At 45.2% G+C, this 9641-nt stretch overlaps 1 protein-coding gene across 2 annotated transcripts; it reads right to left on the bottom strand.

Moving 5' to 3' along the window:
- Positions 1-7329: 7329 nt before the first annotated feature.
- helt (helt bHLH transcription factor) lies at positions 7330-9322 on the bottom strand. Of its 2 annotated transcripts, none has more exons than XM_029850937.1 (4): positions 8960-9322; positions 8403-8507; positions 8155-8251; positions 7330-7930 (listed from the first exon to the last, which is right to left on the bottom strand). In XM_029850937.1, the coding sequence occupies exons 1-4, from the start codon at positions 8975-8977 to the stop codon at positions 7455-7457; spliced, it is 696 nt and encodes a 231-aa protein (XP_029706797.1). In that variant the 5' UTR covers positions 8978-9322; the 3' UTR covers positions 7330-7454. The 2 variants fall into 2 exon arrangements, with proteins under 2 accessions (XP_029706797.1, XP_003978396.2); XM_003978347.3 differs by having other exon boundaries at positions 9046-9317.
- Between the last annotated feature and the right edge of the window lie 319 nt (positions 9323-9641).

Below are 9641 nucleotides of genomic sequence, written 5' to 3'. Positions count from 1 at the left end.
GTACGTATAGATGATTTGAGAAGGGAAATGTTTCTGATGTGTTGGCGTTAAGCCTTAAAGGGGGAGTGGATTAGCAGCTGCAGCCAACAGAGAATTTAATAATCGTACTTTAAGGAGACAGGTTTTTCAGTTAAACACCCCCGCTGAGATCCTGCCTGTCCAACAGAGGACATTTACCCCAACAAACAACCCTCCTCCACCCCCCAACACACCCACTACACCCCCAGCCTTGAAAAGAGACGAGCGCTGACTCGACTCACATCCTTTCCACCAACATCCCAGATTAATTCGTGAAATCATTGAGTGGCTGTGTGGTCCCGTCGGAGCACCGAGAGGGGATGCAGCCCGAGTGGGGACACGGAGGAGGGCTCCGGCCCGAGTCGGTGTGTGGGAACCACATAGGGAGAAATCCCTGGCTGATCCTGGCCAAGACACTTTGTTTTACTCCCCTCCGCTCCCACCCTTTCCCTCCCTCTCTCTTTTTCTACATCCATTTTTGGGATTTCATTTTTATTCATAGGGTGATCGGGCTGGAGGGGAAGGGTGTCAGGAAAGCAGGGAGGGGGGATGCAAAGCTGTGTGTGTGTGTGTGTGTGTGTGTCCGTTGTAGGAAGGGATTGTTCCTCGGACGGTGCCAGTGGATGTAGGTGCAGGCCTCAGACCAGGCCTGGCAACAATAGCCACAGTGTTGTTTGGGTAGTTGCGTTTAGGACTCTCGGACATTCTTCCCATGTCAGTATAATCACTACTGGGAGGTAGCTCCATTACGGATTACCATATCATTAATAGTATCCATGACTTTTGTTCAAAGGCTACTTGTGTAATGTTGCCTTGTGGATGACGGCTAATCCGCTGAGCTGCAGCTGTAGGGAAGAGGTAGATCCCACCATCTCTCTATCCCTCTTTCTGTCTCTTTCTCCACCTCACACACACACACACACACACACACACTCTACTTCACACATGCAAACACATATAGAGGAATCTCTCTCTGTCCAGGCCCACGGGGATCAGGCCCCTGAAAGACAGATAGAAACAACAGTCAAATACAAAGTTCCCCCCATAGAGAAAAAGAAACATCCATTCTACACTTCCCAACTGATCTGCTCCTTAAAGCCAAAGACCAACCCCCTCCGCCTCCCTCCATTCTCTCTCCACCCCTGTCCCTGAGTTGGCTCTCGTCCTCCCATTAAAGCCCCTCGCTCTTTAGCACAGCGCTCCTCTCAGATGGTGGGCCAGATTATAAGAGGGGAACAATAACAGTTTTCAGTGTAAAATGTGCATCTTGTTAGTCCCTTTTTCTCCCCTCTCCTCTGTTATCTCATGATGAGAGGAGAAAAGGAGAAGCCCCAGCAGCCATTCAGAAAGTTAGCTTTGGGTGTCTTGTCCTTACAAACGATGGTCTGTTCTGTGGAGGCTATAAATCGCCTGTGTCCTCGGCCAACGTATAGATGCACAAACCGTTTAACGGTACATTTTCTTCATCTGGAGTTTACACATTGTCTCTCAGTTTTTAGCAACCACTGAATGACAGTTTGGACCTCTGGCTCCACTTTTGCTAAAAGAAATATATGGGAATGACTGAGTTTTGGCTCTGCAAAGACAATAATGACAACAAAGGCTTTTAGGACTTTGTCTACATTAACATCTGTCATCAGACAAGAGGAAAAGTTTGGTCTCGCAGCAGCAGCGCTTGTTTGATGCCTCGGGAAGCGTGAGAGTCACCCCCGATGTTGGCTCGTCAGCAGGGAGCGCTGCCAACTCTGAGGGCAGCAGATACCTCTGAATGATGCTCTATCCAGCTCTTGTTTGTTTTCCTAATGGTAATTAACGTCGGGCAAGAAACAGCTCTCCTTTGTCTGCACACTGGCTCGGGGAGAGGGCTGGGATGGCTCATGAAAAGTTTTAGACTATCGAATAAACCAATCAAAACAAATATCCCACTTAAATCAGTCACGATCGTCCTAAATCCTTTTTAAAAAAATTGTTTTCGCTGAATCTGGGCTTGGTTTTCCAATCCATCCCTGCCCGATTCGTGTCGTTTTCAACCCGAAGTCCAACATTGTGCGGTTCATGTCACGCAGCCTGTTTTACGCTGTGTCACGTTGTCCTACACGGGTGCCCTGCTGTGAAGGTCGGGAAGGTCATTGAGGCTATGACCACCGCGATGACCACTGCCATATGTTGGGAAACGACTTGTCCAAACAACGTCGGAGCACGCAAATCAGAGTTTGTTAAACTTCGGAAAAAAAGTTCTCATTATCTCCAGCCGGCCGCTTTTCTTTATTTCTGCTTTATATTCATTCTCCCAAAATGTCCCCTCCCTCAACGAAGGTCTTTCAGTGAAATTTAAAGCATTCGGTCACACTTTCAACATTCCCAGGAGAAAATATATTTGCAAGGACTCATTCAGTTTGACCACATGCAGTCACTTGAGATGAAGTCTTCGACCTTCGCTGCCTGCCAATCTTCCTCCTGCTTTATGTCCCTCTGTGCACCGGTTACTCAGACGTGACCTCTGTGGCTGACCTGTGGAGCCCCAGGGTCCCCTCTCGCTGGCCCAACGCTGGCCCCCGGAGGAAGCTCAACACAGAGGAGAGCGAGCGTCATCGCGTTGGACAAAAGGCCAATGTAATGTGCTCGCCCCTCATGAGTCCAGCCAAGCGCACAGGGAGCACATTAGGACCTCTGGGTTTTATTTACCCTTTCTTTTTTTTTCTGCCCCTGCAAAGAGTCGACTGGGCGTCAAGTCCGTCAGGTGCCGCAGGAACGCCACGCACCCGGTCCCAAAGCGCTTCATGTATGCATTCTCCCGAGTCGCGTTGTCGGGTTCCATATCCTCCGTTCGCCACTGAAGCGTTATGGTAAATGGCGATTTTTTTTTTGGCAGGAGCTGCCAGCATCAGCGGCGTCCTTCACACTTGAATGCAGCCTCACGAGGGCGACTGAAGCTGAAAGGACGGCCCTCCACGTTGAACCCAAGAATTCCAGGCTTGCTCAAAACAAGAGGCTACATTCGTGCGGGCGGAAGCAACTGGACAGGAAGCGGACGATGGAATCGGGCAGAAGCGTTGAGTTTTTTTAATGTAGATCTTAGAACTGATCATCAATAAATCATATTACGTACAAGAACTCAGAAAAAGCGTCTGATGAGGTGAAGCTGCTGAAAAAGTAAAGCAAAAAACAGGAAATTAATGAAACTCCACAGCCGGGAGCGTCTGAATATCTTTATTAAGGTCCTTAAACACATTCTTGGAAATCTGAATAATTTATTGGTGTTGTGGAATGTAACGCCATTAAACGTGAACAAAAAGCACTGGAATCATATATTATGCCACTCTATTGGAGACGTCTTGTGAAATTAATCACAGGGCGTTATATTATTTGCCTCCGCTCCTTTCATAAACGTGCACAGGAACTAGAATGTATGGCCCTCTTTGTCCAGCCACCATGCAAAATTATCTGGTTTATCTCCAGCATTTTCCAATGTCACAGTGTCTGTCCGTGTGACAAAAGTGCCCCTTGTTGTGGCACACCCGATAACCAAACCCACCCTTGTGAGACTCGCGGCGCCCATCGAAAACACCCTCTCAACCTTTTGTCCCCCCGAAAACAAAGAACTGCACTTTCTCTTGGCAAATGATGCCTTAATTGTGCAAGTTAACAAGCTTGCCCTCCCCCCACCAACCCATGAATAACAAAGAGTTCTACTCCCAGTTTGTTTGTTGCTTCGTTTTTGTCTTAAACTCAGCCCTCTCCTCTGCAGTGGATTGTTGGACGCTTTGCCGGATTGTTGCCATGCCCCTCTCCGCCCGTTCCTCGTCTCAGGAGCGCGCGCGGGACGGATCGGGGAACACAACGGGAGAGGAGGGAGCGCGAAAAAGGGTGCGACTGAAATGCTGACGCACAGTGGGACGCTCTGTACAGTATTCATTATGTTTTCATTTACGTCGGAGATGTCTTTGACCCCTGTTTCTCCTCACCTCCTTCAGAACACTGCCTCTTTTTATTACTCCATTCCTTTTTTTTGGCTCTAATTTCTCAGTTTTAAATGGAGGTGGTAGCTGAATAGAGCATCTACATGGATTTGCATAATCTGATGGCATTGCTGGTGAGCACATAGGGAGTTGTGCCAACTTCAAAAAGGTGAAGCGCTTGTCTCGTGGCAGGGGCCAACGGATACTTAAGAAAACCCTGGAACTAAGTCTGTAGCCAGAATTTGCCCCGTTTTAGTAGAATTATGGTATATATATGAGCCCTGAGGACGGGGTGCAGCCACTTCTGCCCTTTCTGTTGGTTGAGTGATGCACCCTTGCCACAATCACCCCAAGACGGCATTGATATGTGCTTTTCTTTGCCCCCAAACAGACCCCATTCATGTCTGCTCTCTTCTTACAGTGGCCGTCATTCTTCAGACGTGACTGGTGCCAAGGCGGTAGGATGGCTGCCTGTCTCTGATGGGAAACTGTTGCTCATGTCGCTGGGTTCGCTGCCAAGATTTGGCATTATTGGTTTAAAAAAAAAAGAGGGGAGAGTGGTGGGGAAGGGGGGGTGCAGAAATGGGGCCCTTTTCAACCCTGTGTGATAGTGGTATCTGTTCTTGCCGTGATCTTCGCAGCTTCCCCTCCCCTTTTTCCTCACGCTCCCTCCATCTCTTACTCTCCTTCTTTCTCACCCTCTCACCCCCCCTCCTCTTTCACCCCCCCCCCCCCCCCCCCCCTATCCTCTAGGCAGTAGATCAGACCATCCTGAGTTGAGATCCAAGGCTTTGATTAACGACCAGCGCTCACCGTTGGATTCTCACGGCGTGTACGTCTTTGGCCTCACCACCCCCCCCCCCCCCCCCACACACACACACACACACACACACACCACACCCCCATAAACATGGCCTACAATAATCAACTGTTGCTCTTTTACTCCTGACGTTGGAAACCAAAACAAGGTTGAGATTTTGTTTGATTCACGTCCAATAATAAAGTGACTTCTTGATGACGATAAACATATAAAATCTCACTCAATATAAGTGAGTTAATTTGACGAACACTGTCGATAATGTCTGTGAACTTTTGGAGTTCCTGGATAAGACTGATGTTGTGGTGTTTTGGCATTATTCTGTGTTTTAAGAATTGCTGTGTTTTGTCAGCAGGATCTATGAAATTCACAATTCACAGTTGACGTTGTAATGATTGAAAGTGTGTTTGCTGCTTTATCCTGACTTGAAGGAAGGTACGAGACTTTTCCGTCTTTGTGGACCGATGACACAACTGGTGGCAAATTTTTTGTAAGGTACGAGAAGAAGTAAAGGACAGCAAATGCATGTAAAACCCAGATTTTAGGTCTTTTAAATAAACAAACTGCCATTATATTTAAAACTACTATTTTGATAGCCTTTTGTTTTATTTGTTAGACAGTCGTATTCTGCCCTTGATACAAATTATCCACCTTCAGCATTCTTATCATTTATTTTATTTTCCAAAAAAACTGTTTTCTTGTCAATACTAATACTGCAAAACGTTGTTTTCAGCACATATTCCCAAAATTACCGAAAATTACCTTCTGTGCTTTCTGGAACTGTGACGTTGACAATCAAGACAATATCTATGTTATATTTTAGAAACATTCACTGATGGTCACTGTCATGTTTCATTTTCAGCTGTAGTTGACATAAATTATTACCTTCGAAGTTGCACTTTCCAAGCAATGCGGCACTTTCAACATCTACGTTGGGGAATGTCTCATTTTATTTGTGTTGTTGTGAGACTGAAAAAGACATTTCAATTTTATGGAACCTTTTTTGATCTTCCCTGCAGACTTGAGCGCGTAAATTCTGTGTGAACCTTCTTTCGGGCACCGAATAGAGCGGATTGTTAATCTTCGCCATGTGATATTAATGCAAAAGGCAAACATGCTTGAACCAGAGCTTTACCACTGAGTCTCAGTTTACATGACAATAAACGCTTTAAATCTTCATTTTCCATGTTCAATACATTATTATTCATGTGGGCTGCTGTGGCCAAATCTTTTTCATCTGCCTGGACATAAAGTCAGGATTTAAACCAATATTGGAGCTGTATGGATCCCAGTATTCCTCCAGAGTCTTTTCTCTCTCTTTGCATTGTCTCTTTTCCGTCTGCTTGGACACTGTCTTTCACTTTGAGTTGCTCTCTTGTTGTGTGTCTTTTCTGACCAGGGGCTGGTTAATGTGGGTTTATTCAACCACCCATGTGCATTAATCCATTTGCCCGTCATCTGCCCGTCCATCCAGAAAGGTTTCCACCCATCATGCCTGCCTTCCCCCACATTAGAGCACCTGAAACACACCTTGCTGCTGCAGCTGAGTGTCAGCTGAGTTATTTTTTATTTTTTCCACCTTTGGTGGCACTTTAAAAACTCTTCTCGGAAGAAAAAGCTGTTTTCTTGACCTCCTCCCAGAGAATATCTTTGATTTCATGGTGTTGATTATTTTTCTTCGCAATCACTCAAGGATAAAACACAAGGACTCGGAGATCTTTCCCCTTTCAGCCGCACCACAATGGAGCTCCTTAGTTAAGAAAACAACAAGGAGTTTTTTCTCTCCTTTCTCCCCACTGCTCTTTTTTACTTCCCTTTTTTTTTACAACTCACTTAAAGAAAGACGCATGGGGCTTGGAAGCAGTTTTGTGCATTTATTTGGACTCTGTGGCTCACATGTAACAGACACATGCTTGGCAGAAACAATTCTCTTTTGATCAGATTAATTCCTATTCTGTGGGAGGTAAAAAGCCCTTTCTGTTGGTAACTGTTCCCAATATGGCTTTCCTTGGATAAAACTTTAAAGGGCTTAAGAGCTCACAGATCTGACAGATTGAACAAAATCCCTTTAAAATCTGTGTCCAAATAAAACAAAAAGCAGCCAATTTGACATGTAAATATGCACCAATTTTTACTTCTATCTTCTTTGCTGAATAGCTTCCCACATTTATCTAGTTTTATCCACACTTTCTTCTTTATAAAAAAAAATAAATGCTCAACATGTGAGTGATTACTGATGCTGCAGATGATGATAAATAAACCGTTGGTTAAAGAATTCATCTGGATGATAATAATGTTTTAAAATTGTTTTAAAATTTGAGGGATGAGCTGGAGCTCACGTCTGCCCTCTGGGCCTCCGACTGACGTTTAGCATGCCTACAGACTGTGGAGGACTATAAAACTTTAGGTAGTAAATATTGAGTTAATATTTATCCCTTTGGTGCAACGTGAGATGTTTATTTTGCATTTTGCTGGCTGTGTGTTGGACATTATGACAAAAGGTGTGGAACAGGTTAACAAAAACGCGTTTAAGTATACAATTCCAATCGATTTATTCATGGACAAACCTCCTCCTGTTTGAGTATGAAATATTTATTTACAGAATATACATCTATTTCCATAATTCACAAATATATAAATAAACACCCAAGCGAAGCTATTTACATGGCGTGCTGCGCGCTGTGCAAACTAAACGTGTTTGCATGTGTGTGACCGAGGAAGTTGAAGTAATGGTGATCGAGTCCCTGTACTGGTGACAAATATCCTCCGTGCTGCTGCGTGTGCGCGGACAGAGGCATCGTGGGGTAGGCGATGCCCGGGCTTCGCGCAGAGCTGTGCCATGAGAAGTGTCCCGGCGCGCTCGGCTGGTACACCGAGTCGGACGGGCTGTGGCTTTGGTGCTCCGGAGAGGAGTGCAGCTGGCTGAGGAAGTCCGACGGTTCTGGTATCGCGCCGACTGGGCCGAACACTGGCTCCGTGACAACGCGGGACTTTGACTGTAGAAAGGCGAGAATTCGCGCGTACTTGATGTCTTTGGTTTCCGCCCGGTCCTCTGTGGTCAGGTAATGGACAAGGTTCTTCATGCACTCGTGGTAACCGTAGTGGAAGTAGTTTGCAAATTCGGCCAATAGTTCACCTGAAATAAATGAAAGAATTGAACGATTTACCAGCCTGAATTAAATCGGAGGAACGGAGAGGCCTGGAACGTATACGTAGATTTTTAACAATAACTTACTTCTAGTAAGTAAAACACGGCTCAATCGTTTTTAAAAATAAAAATCGAATCAGCAAACAAGAATTCGCTGAATATTTTCCCACACAGAGAAGCGGTGTGAATGCGTAAAGTTGCAGCCTACTCACCCTTCTCTCTCCCGCGGGGGAAATCCGCGGAGTGCAGCGCACGCAGATACTGAACAGTCATTTCCAATATTTCGGCCTTCTCCAGTTTCCCAGAGTTCTACCAAGAAAGAGATTAATCATTATATACAATTTGTTCCAAACTTTGCATCGTATTCAAATGGGATGAGTGAAATTTTGCGTAAAACAGCGCTGCTGCTGCAGCGTAATGAGTCGCGTAACGCGAAGCACACATTCGAACTCCAAAATACCTGTTTTGCCAGTGCCATCGGTACAGTTTTTCCCAATTCATTAAGGCAACGATTGATGCGGTCCCGTCTTCGTTTCTCAATCACTTTGTGGGAAATGGGAGTTCTCTGGAGACACAAAAAGAGAGAAAGTTTTAGCATACCAAATATAATCCATTGAGTTCAAAGTATTGATAGGATAATTTTAAAAACATAATATTAGTTGTTTGCAGTGGCGATAGCAAAAAAAGATCATTTCAAAGATTTGAGCAGATCAGTTTGGCGCGCCGCGCACCGATCGAGCCGCTCCAGAGCGCGCACAAGTACCCTGCGCTCCGGCGGTTAAAAAGCACCGAAAACTCACTGTAAAACCGTAAACTTACTACTTAGTAACATGGCAACAATCTTAAAATCTACAATTGAATATAATTCTGGTTAGATCTTAACGTATGGCTGAACTCAGATAAATATTTATATCAAGAAGCGCGCAATGGTTGTCCAAACGCGTGCCATAGAGGTTTTTTTGTCTATTTTATAAAATAAATCCAGTCCATAGCAACACTTATAAGAACAAAATATACCGAGGTGGAGAATTCCATTTTTAAAAAGTGCCTCGTTGCAAAAACAGTTTAGTCCTGATGAAGCAGGGCGCACAAAGAACGCGTACCTTCCGGTCTTTCATCTTTGATGCCATCGACAAATTTCCCCCAAATTTGTGTAAAAAACAGTTCAGCTGAAAGTTGTGGAGAAGTGTTGCTCTAGTAGGAGATGGAGCTGGCTGGGACTCGAGAGGAAATCTGGTCCTTATAAAGGGATCGTCCAGGGGGACTGTGGCATTCATGGTGTAAATTATTCCATGGGATTAGAGCCATGCATTGGTTAAATGTGTGCATTTAGGATCAGTTAAAGAAATAGTAAAAATCTAAAGCCATGGGCTAGCAGGGGGGCGAACCTGCTTTGTTAATCCACGTGGCTGTTCAAAAGACACGTGATTACTTTTGGAATATTATTTGCATAGTAACAACCCAGGCGGGAAATAAGAAGTGAGCGTTGGGATCGCCTGATCCGGCGGGGCGCACTGTGCGCACTGCAAACAAAGCGGGCGAAAAAGAAACCCTCCTTCTCCCAGCTCGCGTTTCTCACACGATCCCCTGTTTACAAATCCCAGCAAGCGATCTTAACTCTTATCCAAGCCCGGTCCGAGTTTTAAGGCCTGTCCAGTGTCATTAGAGTAATTAAGTAAGCCTTTAATAGGCTGTTCCG

The sequence above is a fragment of the Takifugu rubripes genome, chromosome 17, assembly GCF_901000725.2.
Source record: "Takifugu rubripes chromosome 17, fTakRub1.2, whole genome shotgun sequence".
NCBI lineage: Eukaryota > Metazoa > Chordata > Actinopteri > Tetraodontiformes > Tetraodontidae > Takifugu > Takifugu rubripes.
The sequence above is the reverse complement of the archived record's forward strand: the minus strand, read 5'-3'. Positions and strand labels throughout refer to the sequence as shown.